The 23,962-nt window shown below is 39.1% G+C and overlaps 1 protein-coding gene across 4 annotated transcripts in view; it reads right to left on the reverse strand.

The window, feature by feature from the left end:
- The window catches only part of LNX1 (ligand of numb-protein X 1), a 250,324-nt gene that overhangs the window by 96,135 nt on the left and 130,227 nt on the right, over window positions 1–23,962 (reverse strand). For all 4 annotated transcript variants that reach the window (XM_089669251.1, XM_089669250.1, XM_089669252.1 and 1 more), the window contains 3 exons: window positions 23,418–23,579; window positions 13,857–14,059; window positions 7,089–7,460 (listed from right to left, as the gene is read on the reverse strand). In XM_089669251.1, coding sequence (XP_089525377.1) covers window positions 7,089–7,460; window positions 13,857–14,059; window positions 23,418–23,579 — 737 coding nt within the window. The remainder of the gene's footprint in view (window positions 1–7,088; window positions 7,461–13,856; window positions 14,060–23,417; window positions 23,580–23,962) is intronic.

Below are 23,962 nucleotides of genomic sequence, written 5' to 3' on the forward strand. Positions count from 1 at the left end.
GGAAAGAGACAAGACAAGAAACTGCAGTCTGGGCCTCAGCAGCTTATGGGCTGAGGGCCTGAAGAAGATTGCCAAAGGATTATACTTGCTGGAAGGCATTGCTGTTAAATTCTGGTCTGGGGAAGGATCTTGTTATTTCCCTCACTGAGGATCTACCTGTGGATGCTGGGTGGCTTAAAGGTTCTAGGACATTGTGAATAAAGATCTTGCTGGGGACTATTGTGTAAGTGCTATATGAACTTCTACTTTAGGGTCCAAAAACATATTAGCCATCCCTTGTTACCTCCAGGAAAAGTGGTTATTAGAAGATTAGTGAGAAGTTTGTCCTTTCACTATTTTGCTACTGATCGATTTGGAGCATCTTGTGACCCTAAACCCCTCTTCTGTTAAAGTTCTTCAGCAATAAATACTAAAAAGACATCCCTTAGACTTAGTATGAATTGTTGGTGTGCATGGGACTGAGCTTGTGTATCTGGCAACCTCTGTACTTTATTGGGAGACCCATGTATATTTTCAGCGGTAAGCACAATACATACCTAGTATTATATAATTATAGATTGCCTGATAGAAGTTTATAATTGCCTGTATTATATGAAATAATTATTAACATACAGTATAATGGATAGGTAATATTTGAGAGCGCAAAAGTATCTCAGAAAATAGTGATCCAAGCCAGGGGGGCCCCAAGCTGCTACTTTTTCAAGGGCCCATTTTACTTTAATTGGGTTCCCTGCAGGATCACACAGATCAACTCTTTATATATCATTTTACAACATAAGTTTGAACTGAAGATTTAACTTTCTGGGAAAATAGTGCTCCAACACAATCCAGATCCCAGAAGACCTGCTTAAAGATTTTGTTCCTGCTCTGATGTATCACAAACCTGGAGATAGCTGTACTCAGTATACTAGGTAGGAAATGATTTATAAAGTGAAGAGAAAACTTTCCAATTCTAATGTTACATCCGGAACGGATTCATGATCATGTCCTAAAGCACATCCAAAACCATGTTCTTGTCATTGTCTTAAAAGTGTTCATAGCACTGCACTACAGGCCTTGCAAGAACTCTAGTGAGTGCAGTTTCTGATCAATCAGAACATGAGGAAACCCTGTGCTTTACGTATAACTAAAAGCAAACCTTTTTTTCTGTTTCAGATAGATTGGACAAAGATTCTAACACCTGTCAACATTTTATTGCTATCTGTGCCCCCCATTAGGGATATTCATCTTCTCTGTTTTTCTTGTTTACTGTCATCACAGAGAATAAAAGTGAAAGAAAATCACAAAATTTGAGTGGTCACCAGAACAGGGTTAGAGGGGAAACCTTACTAAGGGGACATGAGTTCTGGAGTGGTATTTATGTATTTTATTTATGTATTTGGCTTATGACACTGAGCACTATTCAGGTAGGATAGTTGTCCTTATCTTTATGGTGAGAATGATTGCTCTTGCCAATGAGCTACTGATCAGATGATATATCCTCATAGTTTTTGACACAGACCTGTTTTAGGGTGTTTAACTGGACTTTCCTGTTGTAAACTGGTGCACAACCCACAGCCAGTATACTGCATGGTCCCACATCATTCAAACATCCTCACTACCATTGCTGCACCTCCTGATTACTACAGAACTGGTCATAATAGCTGCATCCTGTGTCCCGCTACAGTACCATGGCTGGGATGTCATCTGGTGACCCACGGAAGGAAGAAGAATGTGACACCATGCCTGCTGCAGAGCAGTGCCACTGAAGTGGTATATAATGGTCAACTGTACTGCAGACATAGAAGTCAGGGCGCCTGAACATAGGAAGAAAATACAGATACTGTACACTGATGTCTATGACATTTTGCAAAAAAGATCGATTCAGTAAATAAACTGTGTAAACTTTGATTCTTGTAAAGGTTTGATCTAAAAACATCCCTTGCAGCCCATTTTTTATCCCTGATTGCCTACTTCAAGAATGACCAGAGTTTATGACATCTCCTGCAGCATGGTGACAGCCCTCGACCTTTTTTTGCAGAATGTTCACAGTCTCTGACCATCCAATGCACATGTGTACAGTTCCTAACCATCTCCTGTTGCATATCCACAGTCCTTGGCCATCTACTGCAGCACCTGCACAGTCTATGACCAATTTCTGCAGAATGTTAACCATCTGCTGCAGCACGTTCGTAGTCTCTATCCATCTGCTTTACATATCCCCAGTCCCTGACCATTTCCTACAGCACCTCCACAGTCTCTGTTCATTTCTTTCAGAAGAATGTCTGCAGTCTTTGACCATCTCTTTCAGTATTGTACACAGTCCCTGACCCTCTCCTGCAGTACGTCTACAGTCTCTGACCATCTCCTACAGTGTGTTCACAGAGCCTGATTGTCTTCTGCAGCATGTTCCAAATCTATGATGGTCTCCTATGGATGTTCACCATCTCAACAGTCTCTGACTGCCTCTTTCAGCATGTCTGTTGTGCTTGTCTGCCTCTTGCTACATATCTGCAGTCTCTGTCAGATGCTAAATATAAGAAGCTGGCCTTTGATCATGTCAGGTGCTGCACTTGAGGCAACATAAAGTAATTGCGAACTTCATTAATGTTAAAACTTTTTTCAGTAGATAAATATAATCATATAACACATCCATGTTTCTTTAAAAAAACAAAAAAAACAAAAAAAAAAAACCTTATAACTATAATGTGTTTTCTAGCTTTTAAAGAGCAGGTCGCATGATTGCTGTATGTTCCCAAGCAATTAATGGACCTGCTAGTGGGCATGTACGCAGTGGGGCATCTACGTCATTGAAAAAAATGACGCTTGTCTCCAGGAGTCCACGTTTCCAAGGCAATGAAACAAAAATGTACCTGACACACTAACAATGGGATGACACAAAATGTGAACTGACCATGCTAGCATGAATCAACTGCCATGTCTAGGTCATTTTACTCTCTGGAGGAGGGTCACAGGCAGGATCAACCAGGTATTGGAGAACCCCGGCAGGCACAAATAAAATAGTGACATTAAAGAGCACATTAATATACATTAAAGACTCCGTAAAATTATTTTTTCAGGTTTACGAACACTTTAAATTCAAGCAAGTCAGGTTCTAATAGATTGTGAGATTCCAGCCACTGGGAGCTGGAGGGGTGGTTTATAAAGTACAGGAGAGTGAAGACAAAAGGGAGCACCTCATCATGTATATAGTGTCATATGGGTATGTGAATTACAAAAGTGGTTGAATAAAATTACAAACATTTTAGTGGGTAAAATAGATCACACACTATTTGTGTATTCAACTGTTTGGCCAACATTTAAAGTCAGTTGAAATGGTATGAATGTTTAGTCTTATTTTTAAGGACTTCCTATCTCTTGCATATTTCAGGAACCAATATATTAAAGCATTACAGTAAGTAATGAAGGGGCATAAGGAGTTCAGAAAGTGATTTGTCCATCTACTTAGCATATAAAACTGTATTGTACTTAAGCAAAACCTCATTGTATTTACAGCAAAACCTTGTTAGCCTATAATCTCCATTACATTCCGTATATTACTACATCAATAAAATACATTTATATGAATACTACTCTGCAGGGGTGACATTTCTGCAATCCCACTTTTAGGAAAATCTCCTAAAGCAAAGCATGATTTCTATATAAACTTCCCCAATGCCTGCACAGTCTCTCTGGCCTTTTGGTAACCTCAGTGACTCTGCAAAGAGGCACCACATATAAGCTGCATAATCACTTTCAGGTGTTGTACTCTACAAATTACAAATGCCTTCTTGGCAACTTGTCAGAGACTTCTGGAGTCAATGGTGAGCAGAATGAATGGCTGTGATGGCAGTGATAGATATTACAAGAGAGCCCCACTGGGTCTGCTCTATGTCGCTGCCTGGACAGCTTTCATGAGAGTAGGAATTTTATAATTGCATAGCTGAGTAAGTGTCAGAAGACCAGATCCCAATGGTTTTCCAGATTTCATTTCTCCCCTCTACTTGGCAGAGTTAAAGTTCTAAATGTCTTATATTAAATAAGTAGTCTGGATCCTAAAGCCAGGATAACAGTAAGATTAGCCTTGCAATGTGGAAATGTATATATAGACACAGAAAGAGACCCAGCTGTTTACGTGAAGCCATGTTTTATAAGCAGAGACTAACTATATTCTAAAAATTTGTGATGTCAACAACTCAACTGATCATCCATTATCTTTGGATTACCAATAAATTCCATTAAACAAAATGCTGTTTTTGGCAGAATATTTTTACATCTTGTAACTCCATTGGAATGACTTAAAACAGAACTCCGGGCAAAAACTTCTTTACATGTCCATGTTGCTGATTTCTTACCTTCAGTGAATATGCCACCCATTTTCTGATTCACTCAGTAGGTGCTATGAAATAGCCTATTCATTTTCAAATCAAACCGGTAATTCTCTTTGGTTTCCTGTTTGTAAGACCAGTGGCTGCTATGCCTCCTATTCCTAAGCCACTAATCTTGGCACAACCCTTCTGTAGTTCTTTCTCCAGGAAGCAGTGATGTAATTCAGCCCCACTTGCAGTGGTGGCCAGACTGAGACTCTCAGAAACATTAAACATGTACAGGCCTAGAGTACCCGCCCACATTCACTACAATTTCCTGCGGTGAATGGGAGCTGTAGTTTCCTTTTACTGCAGAGAGAGAGGAGAGGATATGATGTAATCCCTGGCTGTTACGCCTCCTCCTTGCCAGAGCATATGCTGTTATTTTTTTAATTACAGAGGTGAGGTCATAAAAATTAAATTAGACTTTTCTCCTAAATGGCACAGATTTTAAAATTTGTATTAACTGTTTAGTGTTTTGTGTAGAAGGGTGTACTAACGGGTGATTTTGTTTGCCTATTTCGACGTTCTTATTTAAATCACTGCCCTGCAACACTCACAAAAGCAACACATGTATAACAATAAAGAACAATGGCAAAATACATATCATACTATATTTGATCAGTATTTTCACTAAGACTTCATAATAAACATTAATAATTAAAAATAATAAAAACAGCTATCTGCCACTCTGGCCTCCCAAACTCTCTAGCTCTTTTACTCTGGGAAAATCGGAGTTGACGGAGTCATTGATATCCTATCAATTTTCCTACATACAGTAGAGACACTGATCTTTTCATGGGAAAAACTGAACCTGGTGCTATAGTCATGGAGATGGTTTAGTACTATTTTGATGAACCCTTGATTTTAATTCTTGAAGAGTAATTTTTAGTCCTCTACAATAAAGTCTGAGGTTGATGTGACTGATCCACTAATCACTATGCACAATTTATAAGCTTACGACCAACCAACATGACATACAAGCAGTAAAGTTTGGGAATAATTGTAATTCAGACAAAAGCACGAACTTGAGACAAAAGAAAACACACAGCAGCAGACTGATTATTGTGAGATGCTCAACATGCTGTATGAAAGTAAATGTAATCCTGCCAACATTTTAGAAAGTCAAAATCTGACATAAAAAAGACTATTAGATATAACTGAAGAGATGAGCAGATGTTACATTACACATAGAATGATTCAATGCAGATTTTGCAGACAATAAGGGCGTAATATTAGAGATCTGTAATGCATTAACAAAATTAAATTGGAAATTTAGTATGATGTAGAAAGATGAATTTGAAGAACACCCCATAAAGGCTACACCAAAGTTAAGGAGGGTAGAAAAATGATCATGGTTATTACATACTGATAAATAGAGCCAGCAGAGAACATTCCAAGAATACACAAGGCTTATATGATTGATATACTTTAATCAAGTGTTGCTGATCCGAAGTTAGAACCCCAGGTGTAGGTGTGTCACTGCTCTGGGATGTCCAAAGTTTCAGTTTTGTTGCTATTCTGGACACCCTAACTGATACGTATATTCAATGCAAGTTCAAATATGGCAAGCTCTGGTCCTAAAATGTAGAACTATACCTGAATGGGGGTTCTAAAACATAGGATGAATCATTTTGATTTACTAGGACCTCTAGTATTAACAGTATTCTCAAAATGAAAGAGCTGATAAAATCATCCAAATACACAGTTTTCTTTTCTAGCCCCAGTTCAGTTACTGAACAAAAGTCATTTAGAATCATTAGAATATGCTGTGCATTTAGCTAGGCTCCTTTTTTCTAATTAAAAAATTAGGCCTAGTCTGGGTAGCTATATATTTACAGTATATACTGTATTAAGGTATCGGTGCTTAATAGGTGACATTCAGTCACTTCTAAACAAACTGACCATCATAAGATCTTGTTTTTTTCTTTTGGTGTCAACCTTAACCCATAAACTATGAATATAAAATAACAAACTGTTAATGTGGAATCTGGTTTTTCACCTGTACTTGCAGTCTGGAAAATGTGTAAATAAATAAAAAAAAATCCTTGGCAAATTAACTTTTCATCTGAAAGTCAGTTATATATTTTGATCTTTCATACTATATAAAATGTCTAACTATCACCCAGATTTGCAAATTACAACCGGTGGGGGCTTGTAAAAGAAGAGTATATATTCTTACCATTCTGGCAGCCAATGTGTTGCAAAGTGCTGTTCTCTGGCTATTGCAAGTATTCGATCCTTTGAGTGGATCATATACCTGTTTATCCTGCAGAGCACTATGGTTCCCCCCAACCAACACGTATGTCCTGTAGTGATGTATTAGCAGCTGGGTGAAACTACAATGCTATGGAGGAGCATGTAGTCCACACACCAGCATTTGAGCACATTGGCCACCGGTAGGGTAAGCATACTCACTCTTGTTTTACAGGCATGCAGTTGGATCCCTATGCTGACAGAGGTAATTTATTTTAAATACTACCTAACAATATCCTGTTAAAAGTCCTGGAGTCCTGATAAACATTTACCTGTGTAGTCCAGAATTAATAAGTATTTTGGTGTATGCTTCATTGGTGTCCTTATTTGTAAGATCGCTACAACATATATCTTTAAAAATATACCTAAATAGGGAACCTTCTACCTTACATTGTAAGATTTCTTAGCAAGCCATTTTTTAAAATCTAATTCACTTTCAGAAACCAGTTTGATAAGTTGCTATCAGATAATTGGAGTCTTACTAACCTGTATTAGTTGAGCTGCAATCTCTGGTGTCCCATTGCGCACATCATGACCATTGATGGCTAAAACTCGATCATTTTCCTGCAGGTAACCGTCTCGAGCAGCAACACCTCCTTCCAGCAAGTTAAAAATAAATATTCCTGGCTCATCCCGTTTACGGACCAACTTTATCCCAAGCTGCACGTCTTGACTGCTTTTACTTAGGACAACATGGATGCTGTCATCCCGGGGGGTTTGTGACTCTGTACTGATGCCATTACTCCTACATTTGTATCTCTGCTCCCTGAGAACTGTAAGCTTCAACACCTGACAGGGCTGTCTGAGGACGGAAAGTGCATAAGTGTGAGGTACATTGCTGATGTCGATGCCATTGACCTACAAAACACAAGATTGGAAGAAGAATTATTATAGCATATTATTTTGAGTTAGTAAAAACCTTCATAACAGAGCAGTTACTGAGTGCTGGCCTAATTCCGAGCTAAAGTGCAAATAGATTTAGGAAGGAGCTTTTTAGTGGAGAATAATAATAAGTTAATGCATGGAATATCAAAAGATTTATATGCTGTAAAGGAAAACAAAAATGGCTAAGAATGATTGCAGCGCAGAATTATGCAGACCAGTCACCTAAATACAACTTAAAAAAGGTAAAGGAGATCAATCACAGCATACACTTTCATTTTAGAATATCAGGATTGCAACAGCAATAGGAACAAGTTATTTTTGACAATCCAATATAAACTTACTTCAAAAAATCACCTTAAGACCTGGCTCACATTGATATGGTGTGGGAAACAATGCAAATCCTGTGCATTTCCCACACCGCATGGCAATCGTATGGCATTCGAGATCTGGTGCGGGCATCAATGTTAAATTAATGACACCCCGAAACAGATTGCAAAATACAGTGTGATTGCCAGAAATTGCATTGCATGGGTGAGAACGATTCAGGTGCGGGTAAAAAAAAAAAAAGGGTCCTGCACCTCTATGGTGCGAATGCGATGCAATTTGAGCCATACAAAATGAGCCATACAAAGTGTGTATACTAAACCTACAAATATAATGCATGACTGAGGAGGAGCTGATTGGTGACCTACCCTACCAGCATCTGCCCATGGCCCAAATCAAGTTTTGGCTGAACCGATCATTAAAACATCCTTTTTGGTCTCCAAACTGCAGCACATAGCCCAGATGTGGTCCTTTTGCTTGCCTTTATCTGGCCCTCGGGGCACTTTTCCTCCCACTGATACAAGATACTATTTCTTTCCTCCCACCAACAATGGGGCATAATTACTGCTACTAACGTCAACAGTGAGGCACTAATTCTCCCACTGACACCAACGATAGGGCACTATTCCTCCCACTGACACCATTGATGAGGCACTATTTCCCTCCACTGTCACCAACAATAGGATACTATTCCTCCCACCGACACAAATGATTGGGCACTATTCCTGCCACCGACACCAATGATGGGGCACTATTTCCCCCCAATTACACCAACAATAGGACACTATTCCTTAAACTGACACCAATGATGGGGCACTATTCCTCCCACTGACACCAACAATTTGGCACTATTCCTCCCACTTACACAAATGAAGAGGCGCTATTCCTCCCCCTAATAACAAAGATGCATTGTTTACCCCCACTGATGCTGGGACAATTTCTACTCCCAATGGCAACAGTTTGGCCCCCCGAAATTCTGATGGACAGTAAACTGGCCCTATGTTTAGAAAGTTTGGAGACCCCTGCTTTAAAAGATAGAGGAGTACAAAAGTTGTCATTAATGATTTCTTTCTGAAAATACTAGCTAATCAGCACTATCAGAGGTGCATTTCTAGCCCTGTGTGTATGCTACTGCTTCACCAAATTAAACTTACACAGGGCTTTGCTGGTGGCTGAGAGGAGCTCATACCGATTTATTTATGACTGGTATTTATTTATCACTGACAATATATACAATACTAAATATTTGACAGCGTTAAAGCTGAACATTATTTTTTTTGGTTTCAGCTTGCAGCAACAAACATATTAGTTAAGTGTAACGGTGTGTATGTCATTACCTGTAGGTGGCTGCTTCTGGTAAACATTTTCCCCTGCAGTGTCCCCTTCATAGCTGCCACATACTACCCTGAGTGTCTATATTCTGACTTTATGAGAGTTAACAGCAGTTGCTGCTACTGAGAAAAGTTGTGTCACTTGCCCTCACCTTTCTGCCCTCTCTGCCATTCACAAAACTGATATTACTATTCTCCCAACGTGCATCATTTTCTGTGAATGGCCGGTGAAGATCCGGTCATTCAAATGCTCCTCCTCCATTCACAGAATGCAATGCATGGTGTGAGAACAGTAATATGAGTTTTGTGAATGAAAATGGCGGGCAATTGGTGCAACTTTTCTCAGTAGCAGTGGCTGCTGTTAACCTTTTATAGCACTGGAAGACAGTTGCTCAGGACAATATTAAACCAATGTGAAGGAGGCAGAAGGTATGCAGCTGTATGCAGTTAATGGGAAATGCTTCATTATATACAGTATACCTAATGTGTTTGGTGTTGTACCCCCCCCCCCCAAAAAAAAGAAAAAACACTTTAGCTTTAAAGTATACATTTTGTATTGTTAAAGGTATACATTAAAGTCTGGGAAGGTCCACAAAAACGTGATTCTATTGATTTGCCCTACATAGACTAAACACAGATTCACTTTCAGCATAGTGAATATCCACATTGCAATCTCCAGTTCCGTTTTCCTTACATTTTGCTGCACTAGGCTAACACAATTGTTCTATTTAATATTGGACTGGGCTTTTTTTTTGGTGCTTTGTTTGTTTCTTTGTCTTTTATAAATATTAAATTCCACTTTTTTATAGTATAAATTCATAACTTTATTTTTACATAAGTTACATTTTTTTTTTATTATATTGACGTGGATAATGTCTCTTACAATCTATGTATAGTGATGTTCCCTCTTCTCGACATTAAACAGTTAAACATCACATCAATTTTTCACTCACCTGCCCCATGCCGTCATTCTTTCCACATATATTTAACTTTAAAATGAGCTAAGTCCTTCTCATTTCTCAGATGACTGTATCACAGAAAATCTGAGCAGTCAGCTATTTGGGTAAAGATACAAAGCCACTCATGCCTTGCATATTAGAATGATTAGAAGAAGGTTTTTATGGCTGAAAATCCCATGGAAAACATGATGAAATATGATCAAATATTACATATTTCAGGAGACCCAGATGAACTCTATTTTCTTCTTTGGTAATTTAAATGTCTTTTGGCAAAGGCTACATGCTAGGTTTTTTGTTTAGAATGTGTGTATAAAATGTGGACTCCTTACATTAGTGGTATCATATGTATGAACGTATCAATTAAGCAATACAGAGTGTAAGTAAATTAAACAGGGGCACCAATAGTACTTAGAGAGATTTCCCAATAAAGGACTTAAGTTTCACTTTTATGATGAGGTATTTTAAGCCTTATTCTAGCAGAACGTTACACTCTCAATCATCATTAACTATTTTTAATTCTTATGCTGCTAGCATTAGAAAATAGATAGAAAATAGATAGGAAAGTATATTGTATTTACCTGTTTAAGCCTTTCTTTTACATTTTTTTAGTTGCTTCCTGTTTTCTAGCCTAGGCCAAAATGATGTCATACATCCCAGGAGTCTTTATGGGCATTTTTTTTTCATTTTCATCTGGAGGAGGGGTTTTCTCAGCTAAGCACCTCCCCCCCCCTGTATGTCAGAGCTATGGACAGCTGGATTCCAGGCTATATTTTCATCTGATGATCCTGCCAGTAACACATTTCCTGTTCAGGAGTGAAAACTTTCACTTCCTGTACTCTATCTATGGAGGAACAATGCTGTCACCCTACAACAGGAAATCTATTCGGGCTACAGAACATCTCCCCAACTGTTCATCTCCATAACATAGGGGAAGGAGATTTCAGAGACAGCAGGGGATAATAATCACTTTGATAGGTAATTGTTTTTGCACTTATAGTGTACCAGAGTAAGAGGTGAGTGGGAATCTTCCAGTGGGGGCACCTGTTCTTAAAACAACTCTCTAAGATTGGGGAGATTTCCTGTTGCATCTGCAGAATAGGAGGTAATAAGAAATCTTCCCAGCAGGACATGGGCGTAAAAAAACAAACAAACAAACCTTTCCCCTTTTCTACCCAAAACTGAAAAAGTTTTTATTTATATACAGTTTAAGAATTTTCAGTAAAGTAGTTAATTCAAGTATTCATGTGATGCCAGCCTACTTAAGGGATAACTCTCCTATCAATGAAAAAATCTAGCAATAAAAAAAAAAAAACACATGCAATTGCTACACAAGCCATTTTGTGATATAATGTTAATGGGAGCTTCTTCTTTTCTGATCCAGTGTAAGCTGTAATATACACTATAATAGCTGTTCACATAGAAAGTAAAAAGAACAGCTAAATATATTTATTGGTGTTTTATATTAATATGAACATTTTGCTTTGGAATTATTTTAGATAAATACATACGATATTTATCTGCAAGAAGTATGCATGTTCTCCCTGTGCTTGCCTAAGTTTCCTCTGGGTACTCCGGTTTCCTCCCACACTCCAAAAGTCATGCCGGTAGATTTATCGACTCCTGTCCTAATAAGTTCTACTATGTGAGTGTATGTGTGTGCATGTTAAATAGGGACTATAGATTTTAAGCTCCTTGAGGGCAGGGACTGTTACCACTATATTTATACCTGTCATCGATAAATTATAAATAGATATTTACCTAAAATGACTTTATTCAGAAAAGTTCAGAAAAGGAGTTCTCCAATTCAAAGATTGTCATTGTGGTTTTATTGTACAAAAATAAAAAAAAACATATATTCCTATTTCTGTTCTGTGATGATAATAAAGAGATGTCAAGGAATGCTGGGGTATGTAGTCAACCAGCAGCTGTGCAGCTGCATGATACCTAAGCCTTGTCCTCAGCATACGTGATTGAAGAAACATTAAAGGCATCAACAGATCTTGAGATCAGAGAGAGATGTTGAGAAAGGCATCTTGCTGGGTTGAGTGCCTGGAGCTAGAACCAGCATAAATAAAGCTAGCATTTGTATTGATTCTATGTGCATAGCACACACTGTCTTTATACAAACTTGTATTCCTTCTTATCCCCAGAAAGTTTAAATGGCCAGATGTATACACAAAGGCATGATAGTACTTCCACAAGTTAAACAACGCAGGGGGCTTGAGAAGAAGAAACAATACGGGAGGTTTGAGAGTGAGAGTCACAGCTATATAAAGTAGTATTTAACAATAAATGTTACTGGACATCAGTGGATGGTACTTAGTAAATTGTTGCTGTCAGACATTGCTCACACAACCCACCATCCCCACTGGGAAGAAGACTTCCATACAGTAGTTATGTCTCACCTTCTCTTACAAGGCCATAACAATGGGGTTACTCTCTTGCAGCTGTATTCTCCAATATTTTACATTTCAGAGAATCCACCAGGACAGCATATCACCATTTCTGTAATGGAGTTGGGTGAAATTGGATATTCAGATCACCCTTCACCTTTTTATCTCTTGGACACTGCAATAGAAAGACTATTCCACAGCAGTTTATGTCTAAACCTGCTTCTACAAGACCAAAATGGCTGCTGGATTCCACAATATTTTTCATTTTTATTTATTATGGATTACATATTATGGCATTGTAATGGAGTTGGGTAAAACCAGGTATTCAAGTATAGATATCTCAAGACTAGGGTAACCAAGAAGCCAGCATGTCCTTGAACTTACCTGCAACCAGATAAAACTCAGATATCAGTTCTGCCTTCAATAGATACAAATTAGTGCATAGTAAAAGCATCTATGTTGATTTTAGTAAATAGTATGAAATTAGCAGATAACCCTTTTATTTTTTTTCCCATTAAAATAGGCACAAAATGAGGAATGACTGATTCAAGAAAAGAGCAAAACTGACTTGAGTCAACTGGAGGTTAGTGTTATGAGGCATCAATGGATTTTGACAATTTTTATGTAACCGTAGGTATATTTATGCAAGCAGAAAACTGTAAATGTACGTACTAGCAGTGAATTATACTATTACTTTATTTGCATTATTGTAAATACAGAATAAAAATGATGTTACAGTATTTACCTGGCTTCTTCCACAAAAGAAACATGCTCTCCAGACGTGGAAGAAAATAATAAGGCTGATTTCTGTGGTAACCTGGGACATTTTATATTAAAAGCAATAATAATGTGATGGTCTTCAAAAAGTTAAAATAAGGCTAAGGTGCGGGACTGGCATACAACAATGGCTTTTGGTGACTGCTCCTATTTTTATTGTTTTAGAGTGTAAATTATTTTACTGTTTATAAGAGAAGTAAGGATTTTGTCTTTTTCATAACCCAGCCAAACAAATATAAGACAAAATATACGAAACTATCTAATAAAACAGTCCAGAGGCACAAATAGTTTTAGCTACAGGTTCTCCTTCTCTCTTGAGGAGCTGATAAAAGTTGCATCCACTTTGCATAGGTGTGAATGACATTCCCTTTCTTCATTCAGACAAATGTGGGGGTATTGGTCATCTAAAAAATATTGTGTTTAGCAGTTTTTGAAGGGGGAGGGGAGCTAATCATAGCAGAACTATGTTGAGTTGATTTTGGATTTTTCTGTTTAACACAGGCTAAAGGAAGTATTAAAGAAGTCTCAAAACATTGAATTTGAAGCACTGTTTTGTCTATAAATAAGGTACAAAAGGAAACTCACCTTTAAGATCATGTCTCCAGGAAGGAGCCTCCCATCACGAGCAATGACACCATCCTGATAGATATGTTGTATGATGATTTGAGTCAGAGGGGTTTCATTTCCACCCACAATCCTAATTCCAAGACATTCATTGGGATCAGAGCGATTGATTTTAATGCAGGTTATCTCTCCATCAGGAATAAGATGTGACAGATTCGGCAGAACTGGGAGACATAAATATAGGGTAAAGTTAAGTCAGAAGGATTTTTCTCATAATTACATGTAGCTAAGTCAATATAGAAAAAATATCTGGCATCAATTTTTAATATTAATTCTACAACATCATATTTACAATTAGAGATGAGCGATTTATTCAAAAATTCGATTCGGCTGATTCGCCGAATTTGCGGGAGAAATTCGATTCGATGCAAATTTATTCGCCGCGAATTTAACTTATTAAACGGGTTTCTAGGCTTCAGAGAGCCTTTATATTAGTGCAGAACACTGTACCTTTAATTTAAATGCCCTTGGAGTCTGCTGGGGAAGAGAAATAATACTGTCAGTCAGTATGACATGCAGATGAGTGCCGTCGATCTTAGAATCACCGCACACTTCACTCATTTGGGCAGTCACGGGGCACGACGAAGAAGAAGAAGAAGAAGAATGAAAAGAAGAAGAAGAAGAATGAAAAGAAGAAGAAGAAGAATGAAAAGAAGAATGAGAAGAAGAATGAAAAGAAGAATGAAAAGAAGAATGAAAAGAAGAATGAAAAGAAGAATGAAAAGAAGAAGAAGAAGAATGAAAAGAAGAATGAAAAGAAGAAGAAGAATGAAAAGAAGAATGAAAAGAAGAAGAAGAAGAATGAAAAGAAGAAGAAGTAGAATGAAAAGAAGAAGAAGAATGAAAAGAAGAATGAAAAGAAGAAGAAGAAGAATGAAAAGAAGAAGAAGAAGAACGAAAAGAAGAATGAAAAGAAGAAGAAGAATGAAAAGAAGAAGAAGAAGAATGAAAAGAAGAAGAAGAAGAATGAAAAGAAGAATGAAAAGAAGAAGAAGAAGAATGAAAAGAAGAAGAAGAAGAATGAAAAGAAGAATGAAAAGAAGAAGAAGAAGAATGAAAAGAAGAAGAAGAAGAATGAAAAGAAGAAGAAGAAGAATGAAAAGAAGAAGAAGAATGAAAAGAAGAAGAATTAAAGTACAGCAAAAAGTGTATCTGCAGAGAGCTCCGCTATTTCTGACAGTTCTCTGACAGTTCCTTCACATTTACAGCGGTTGAAACATTGTATCTATTTAATTCCAAATAAAAACATCTGTATCCTAAATGGAAACAAATAGATACAATGTTTCAACTGCTGTAAATGAACTGTCAGAACTGTCAGAAATAGTGGAGCTCTCTGCAGGGACACTTTTGCCGGCTGATCGGGAAAAATTTGATTCGTGCACCCGAAGTTTGCTAAAATTCGGATTCGATGCGAATCGAATTTTTCCTGATATTCGAAACGAATTCCACTTCGCCAGGTTCGATTCGCTCATCTCTATTTACAATCAAACTAGTTTAACATTTCCCTTTCATTAAATTTTCATTCAAGAAATTTTGCAAAATATAAAAAGGTACAAACTTTATCAAATAGATGTCAAAAGATGGATGTGCCCTCAAGCATGGTCAGGGGCCAGCACGTCTCAGTCAAGTTACATATAGACAATAAAAGAACCAATCCAGACAGGCAGGCTCTGCCAAACTGAACAGTAGCATACCAAGGGTGCAGAGCTCAACAATTGTAATTACCCAGTTACAATAGAATAAAGTCATGACTCCACAGATGTGTGTTATTAAACTGCAATTCAAGTATTGCCCCTGCTATACTGAAAGCCTAAATATATGTGAGGTCGGGAAAGGCTCTATGGCCCCCACATTGGCCTCCACAATGGGATTCATATAAAAATTATCAAGGTCATAAAGAAAATGAGAAAAGAGCAAAGAAGAGGGGAAAAACAGAGAAAAAGATGGAGATGGGTCCCCTCGACCCAGGCATCTAACTCCTGGTTACTAAGGAGCTTGAAGGTATTTAATCCAGGGATTCTACACTTTTTCAAACCTGACTTGTTTATCCATAAGGATATTGGTCAATTTTTCATTGATCATAATCCAAGAAATTTTGTGTTTGACCAATGCAACATTAACCATGGGTGATTTCCACGTTCGCACTATGGTAATTTTAGCTGCTGGAAAAATGAAGAAGATGAGGGTTCAGAGATGTCTGGGGATCTCATCCGACAGATTGGTGAACAACACTGTTTTGGCATTTTTGGGTATGTTCATCCCTGTCACTGAATAGGTAAGATTGAGTATTCTGATCCAGAATCACTGAACCTTCAGACAAGACCACCAGACATGAAACAAATTGCCCTATTGCCTGCATCCTTGAAAGCACAGGGGCAAGGTGGCAGGGTAGATATTTTCCAACATTGTCGGAATAAGGTACCAATGGGACAACACCTTGTAATTTGGTTCTACTAGGGAGGTAATCTCCTTATTCTCCTGTGCACTGTGGTCAACCAATATATCCAATTCTCTATAGCTTCACCCAGGTTCGACTCCCATGCTGTTTGATTTTTCAAATAAAGTCCTAGTGGACATACAGTATCCACCTGGTCCCTATGTAGTGTTTGTAAGAAATTAGTGATTTATGGGAGGCACTGGTGTCCCGCTTTTTTGATGATTTTGCCACCTGGCTACCCTACTTTCTCTCCTCTGAACTACCCACTATCATTCTCAGAGATTTTAACATACCTATTAATGTCAACAACCCGGCTACATCCCAACTCCTCAACCTAATCTCATCTTTTGCATTAGCAGTGTATACAGTCCTCCACTCACTCTGATGGGAATACATTAGACCTTGGTTTCTCCCATCTCTGCCTTCCCTACAACCTCACAAACACCCCCTCTCCTCTCTCTTATCACAATCTTATCACCTTCACAGTGTCCTCGCCTTCAAACACCTATCCCTCCAAGCAGCAAACAATTAACCGCAGAAACCTTCACAACTTGAACCCTGCTCCTTTCCACTCTGCACCTGACCAACTCTATGACAGAATCTCGCCCCTGTCCTGCCCTGACCTGGCCACTGCTGTCTACAACAATTTGCTTTCATCTGCATTAGACTCACTTGCTCCTCTAACAACAAGAAGCATCAGGCCCCGACCGTTACAACCTTGGCAGACTGACGACACCAGAAATCTTAAACGACATAGTCGTGCTCTGGAGCGATTGTGGCGTAAAACCAAATCCCAGAAAGCATTCACTTGATGTAAATCTGCTTTCTTAACATACAATTCTTCCCTTCATGCTGCCAAACAAGCCTACTTTGTCACTCTTATTAATACCTTGGCATCCAGTCCTCGTCGTTTCTTCTCTTCTTTTAACTCTCTACTTTCTCCACCTCCACCCAGTACCTCACTCACTGCAAATCATTTCAAAAACAAGATTGATGCAATTCTTAGGGGCATCGCCACTGCACACACATCCATCCCACTTAGCATACCTTATACTAAACCTCCCTCAACACTTTCCTCTTTTGACCTTGCTACTACCGAAGAGGTCTCAGAAGCCCGTTTCACTACCTGCCCCCTGGATCCTGTCCCCTCACAACTACTACGGTAACCCTCTTCTTCCATCCTATGCTCCCTCACTCACATCTTCAATCTTTCCCTCTCTACTGGTGCCTTCCCCTCCCCTCTATAGCATGCACACATCACTCCCATACTCAAAAAGCCCTCCCTGGACCCCACCAACCTGAACAACTTAAGACCCATCTCCCTGCTGCCATTTACCTCTAAACTCTTAGAACGCTTAGTCTACAATCGCCTGAGCTCCCACCTCATTGACAACAACCTTCTTGACCCTTTACAGTCTGGCTTTTGCTCACTACACTCCACTGAAACTGCCCTACTAAAACTCACTAATGATCTACTAACAGCTAAAACCAATGGCCACTACTCTGTACTCTTACTACTTGACCTCTCTGCGGCTTTTGATACGGATGACCATCCCCTCCTCCTGAAAAAACTCCTCTCTCTTGGCCTCGGAGACTCTGCTCTCTCCTGGTTCTCCACCTACCTATCGCAGCGCTCCTTCAGTGTTACCTATAACGCTGCTTCCTCCTCTTTACTCCCTCTTTCTGTAGGGGTCCCTCAATGTTCTGTCCTTGGACCCTTTCTCTTCTCTATCTACACCTCCTCCCTTGGTCACTTGATAAACTCCCATGGCTTTAAGTACCATCTCTATGCTGATGACACACAAATCTATCTTTTTACCCTTCACCTCACCCCTTCAGTCTCCTCTCGCATTACTAACCTACTAAGCGACATATCAGCATGGATGTCACTCCACTTCCTCAAACTCAATATTTCCAAAACTGAGCTCCCTTGACTTCTCCATCAAGATCAAAAACACAATCATCAGTCCCTCCCCTCATGCCAGGGTATTAGATGTAATCCTAGACTCCCATCTGTCCTTTCACCCCCAAATCCAATCATTGTCCAAATCTTGTAGACTTCACCTCCAAAACATCTCCAAGATACGACCGTTCCTAACCTCGGAAACCACTAAGCAACTTATTCACTCCCTTGTTATATCTCACCTTGACTATTGCAACTCCCTTCTCATTGGCCTACCTCATCGTAGGCTATCCCCTCTTCAGCTGCCAGACTTATCCACATTACTAACCATTCTGTATCTGCCACCCCTCTCTGCCAATCCCTCTACTGGCTTCCCGTTGCCCAACGGATAAAATTTAAAACATTAACAATAACCTATAAAGCCATTTATAATTCTGCCCCAAATTACATCAACGATCTTGTCTCTAAATATCACCCTAACCGTACTCTCTGCTCCTCGCAAGACCTCCTGCTCTCTAGCTCCCTTGTCTCCTCTTCCCATGCTTGTCTCCAGGACTTTTCCAGAGCTTCCCCCATCCTCTGGAACTCTCTACCCCAATTTATTAGACTATCACCTACTCTACTCACTTTTAGGCGATCTCTGAAAACCTATCTCTTCAAGGAAGCCTATCCTGCCCTTAACTAATAATGGAATCTTCTACTCCTCCAACCAGTCCATCCCCCACAGTTACTACCTTTTGTACCACTAGCCCCTCCCTCCTAGATTGTAAGCTCCAAGGAACAGGGCCCTCCTTTCCCTCTTGTATTGAACTGTATTGTTGCTGTATTGTCTCCCGTATATTGTAAAGCGCTGAGAAAACTGTTGGCGCTATATAAATCCTGTATACTAATAATAATAATTTAACACAAGTGGAAGTGTGGCGGGCATCCGAAACATTTGTAAAAAGTAGAAAGACTGTCTGATCCCTCTGTGATCTATAAAATGCACTATCCTATAGCGTCCCTTATGGACCCACCAGGCAAACTGATGGAGATTCTGCCCTGGGGGAAATAAGGATTATTAAAAAGAGGGGCCACCAGAGTGTGAGGTGATTTCAAAGGATATAGTTTGCACGCTGTGTCCCAGAGATGTAGAGAATGTGACAAAGAGGGGCTCAAAATGGACCGACGCTCCCTGTGAGGGAGCCATAACAGGAGGCCTATTGGGAGTGGGGAAACTATGTTATCTCAGGTATTTTTGACCATTACATCGACTATAATCACAAAAGAATGTTTGTGGAATCCATGCAACAAAATTGTTTTGAGATGAAAATAAGGCCCTACCCAGTATTAGTATAGTGTTCCTAATAAATTGCTCAATGATTATATAGGACTGCTGTATCTAGATAAACTGAAGGTGGAAGATATTTGAAATGTCTTTCCTGTGTTTTGTTTATAATTTAGTTCCAGTGCCACTACAATGTCCTGTGCCCTGGCAATAGGCTGCGGATAGAGACCACAGTGCTTTTGTGAGAAACCAGTCTGACATTGTTATGTCTTTGCCTCTGCTTCGTTGTGTTTTCCTGGGCAGGAAGCATGAATGTTGCTGCTTTCAGGGTTTTTATAGTAAGGAATGCAAGTGCTGGACCAGCTGCAGATAGACCTCTGATGTCACACACAGCACAGCGGTCTGAATTTGCAACCTATTTCTGGGGCTGGGGATTTTCTACTGGAATTGATGCTGAATCACAAGCATAACACAAGCAAGACATTTAAAATATACAATTTCTTGCACCTTTAATACATGTAGACACTATTTCAGTGAACTTCAATATAGTCCATATAAATAATTTTTTCTCAGATTTGAGTCTTGTGCTTTATAAATAAAATATAGCAAAAAAATTAGTAATAAAAATAATGATACTGTATCCTGTTCAATAAATCTAGTGGGCCATCGTTAGGATTTGGATCACCTGTATGGTTCCCAAACCTGAAGGGTGTAGTCCCAGCGTCCCCCAGCAGACAGAAGATCTGCTGGCTGCTGGAAGGGTATTTAGCTCCCTCTCCAAGTTTTCACAATGCCTTATAATTTTTCATATGTGTCCAAACTGCCTGATTGCTGCCTTGAATCCAGTGATCCTGATCCTTTACCTGTGCCTTGTATCTGTTACTCTGACCATTGCTGCCTCATACCTGTCACCCTAACCCAACTACCTTGTACATATTCCCACTACTTGAACCTGTAACCCTGATCCTGTTGCCTCCACAAATTCCACTTCTACCAGATCCTTGCTATGCCACCATTCCTGACTTCTTACCCAGTGCCCCATGCCCTCTCCCACTTGACCCAGTCTTACCTGATCTCTCCCTCTGCTTTGTATATAATTTAGAATAGTTAGTTTCTCACTAGGTTTTACTCATCACATGTGTTTCACTATTGTTGGTATTTGTTTCAGCTATTGTGGGTTTTTTGCCACAAGCTATGTTCCTAATAAATCTGGTTTGCACTTAGTTTGAATCCTGTTTCCTCTGTGCAGCTGCACTGATCCAGCTACACCTGCTTTTGCAGGATACCAGCACTTGGTATTGTAACAACCATCATGTCTTCTGCCTCCAGATTCTTCCCAATAACTCTTTGATACCACGTGTTGTGGTTATAAAAAGTCTAACTTTGAATTCCCATTGGGAGCTATTAGCCAGCACTTGTGCTGCAGCATTAATATCTGCCAAGCATAGAATATAAGATAAATAGGACCCTCTTTTCTATCAGAAAAGCACTTGGCACTAATAGCCTACAGGTACCATCTTTTGTGTATAGGACCTTTCAGTACTTGTGTAAATGTGTAACCATGTCATGGGTTATAGAATATGGATTTTTCTCCTTTTTATACACTTATAACCAGACCTCCGTTGCATTATTGCGCTAACATCCATGTATAAAGTAATAACACTATATTGTGATAGCTGGAAGATTCCTTATTGCTTTGTTTTTAGTATTTCCAGAGACTTCGATGTCTGCTATATTGTTTTTCTTCAAAATAATAAGATACCTTGTGTTTTTCTAGGACAGAAATCTGAATATATGTCCTTGTGTGACACAACTTAAATATTTTAATCATTTTTTCATGCAATATATAAGGATTGTACTGTAATTGTGTCTGTAGCTTTAGATAAGAATAAATTAAATACTTTCTAGATTTACTTGCAGCATGGCCTTTGTGTGCTTTCTGTGGATCTTGGCCTTCAATAAAGCTTTTCAGAGAATACAGCAAGCAGCAGAACCCCTGGGGGTGTATATATTGCTCGACCACCCACGTCAGGTGACCCAAAACATTTAACACACTCTTCCTGGATTAACTAATGATTAGTAAGCCGTGGTAAATCATAAATGTTAAAACCCAATTGAACCCTCAATGTTTATTACTGTAATAATGCAGCAGGACTGCATAAACAGTAATGCATTTGGGCCTTTTACTTTTCTTTTAACACTGGTAAGTTCTGTAACAAGGTTTAAATACCTTCCCCAGACATCCAACACTGCACATCTAAAGTAACCCACAGACAGACAGATGTCTCACTAAGAAGAGCAGATGTTGAAATGTCTGCTGATCTTCAAACACACAGCTAAGCCAATGAGACCCAATGTGATATTTTTCCTGAGTCAGTTCATGGAGGAATATTTTATTCTCAATTTTTTACAGAAAAACAAGTAGTAACATCTTTGTATGATAATGAACTGTTTTGAAAGCATTCACAGGGGTTGATTTTCTAAAGGCAAATAGACTGTGCACTTCGCAAGTACAGTTGCACTCTGCAAAGGCATTTACTCCAGAGCCTAGTAAATAAAGTGAAGCTTCACTTTGCAAAGAATACTCAATTACATAGAAACAAGAAAAATAAACAGCATTTAGCTTGCACATGTGTGAATAATAGATGTCAGCAGAACTACCCTCATTTACTAAGCTCTGGAGCAAGTGCCCTTGCAGAACGCAGTCTATATTCGTTTAGTAAATCAACTTTATTATAACACTCTATGAAAACACATGTTCTAGACCTTGCCTGCTCATCCCAAGCAACCCTGGAATTGCACTTATCAGTTGCAACAATTGGACTTTGCATGTCACCCTGTGCAGTGGCGTCCCAAGGCAGGTGCGGGGGGTGCAGCTCGCAACGGGTGACACCGACCGCACGGGGTGACACTGGACCCGCTCCACGAAAAGGTAAGTTGTAAAGCAAGCCAACCATTAACGCAGAATGGATCCGATCCATCCTGCGGGGATCGTCGGCTTTCTTTACAACTTACCTTTTCTTGGAGCGGGTTTTGTGTCCCCCGTATAGGTTGTATGCCGACAATCCCCGTAGGATGGATCGGATCTGCGAATTGGGGAGCATAATGGATCAGACTCCGATCCATTATGCTCAATCCTCAGATCCGAACCATCCTGCGGGGATCATCGGCATGCAACCTATACGGGGTGACACCAAACCCGCTCCAAGAAAAGGTAAGTTGTAAAGAAAGCCGACGATCCCCGCAGGATGGATCGGATCTGCGGATTGAGCAGAATGGATCAAATTCCAATCCATTATGCTCAATCCGCAGATCCAATCCATTCTGCGGGGATCATCAGAGGGGGTGTCACCAAGTGTTACCGCACCGGGTGACATCAACCCTATGGACGCCTCTGACCCTGTGTGTTCCCTAGCAGTGGGCATTAAGAATGCTTTAGAGCTGGAATATTATTTAAAATGCTTGCAATGACAACTGGAACTGGATGCCAAGATACAAAAGCCTAAAAATATGAAATATATCACCAAAGTGGATGCCTGTAATTCAGAACATTACAGTATAGTAATACTATACAAACGTCAACTTTGATGGCTTGCCCACACTAGTAGAGAAACCCTTTATTTTTCAATGTAGGTGAAAATCTAAGCAATGCAGAAGGCAATGCTTTTAAACAGAACACATTCTCACATTATAAGTATTATGGTGTAAACATGTCCTCAAAGTGTCATCTTTCTAGGGCAGATTAATAGTGATGAGATTGTAAAATAAAATGAAGAAATGAAGACGCTCATTTGCTAAAATAGGGAACATAAATGCTTTCCCGTTCCAAGACTGTCATTGATCAGCTCCTTTTTGTTGTTTTTTATTAACCATATTTATGACTTTTAACTGGATGTATAAAACAATGGTTCAAACCTATACAATCTTCTGTAATATTTGCATTTTGCAGGCTTGCTCGTTCTCGGTCTGCGGAGTGTATGACGGCACTTCCACTTTTTGTTCTTCGAAGGACACTGAGTGCTCGGTTTAGCTTTTTAAATGAAAGACTCCTGACTGTGGAACGTTCAAAATTACGACCTGTAAAGAAAAAAGTATTTATGTTAGGGTACATTGTGTACAGTATATGAAGCTGAAGAAAATTCAAAACTAAATTCAAACTCCAGTACATTTAAACCCAAGAACAATACAGTATGTATGTAATGTATGGCATGTAATGTAAAAAAACAAAGTGAATAGTGTAGCGCTGCCCCTGTAGTTATCAAGTGAACCAACACATGACCTGTGTGACAACTCCTTACATATCCATACAACTTGGGATGAAAACCAAGAGACATATATAAAATTAATAAATAAAATAAAAATACAAATAAAGATATATATATATATATATATATGTATATATATGACTACAACTGTATCACTCCACCACCAACATAAATAATAAGGCGATTATGATAAAC

The sequence above is a fragment of the Staurois parvus genome, unplaced genomic scaffold, assembly GCF_062004578.1.
Source record: "Staurois parvus isolate SC_StPar_1 unplaced genomic scaffold, SC_StPar_1.0 ptg000071l, whole genome shotgun sequence".
Lineage (NCBI taxonomy): Eukaryota > Metazoa > Chordata > Amphibia > Anura > Ranidae > Staurois > Staurois parvus.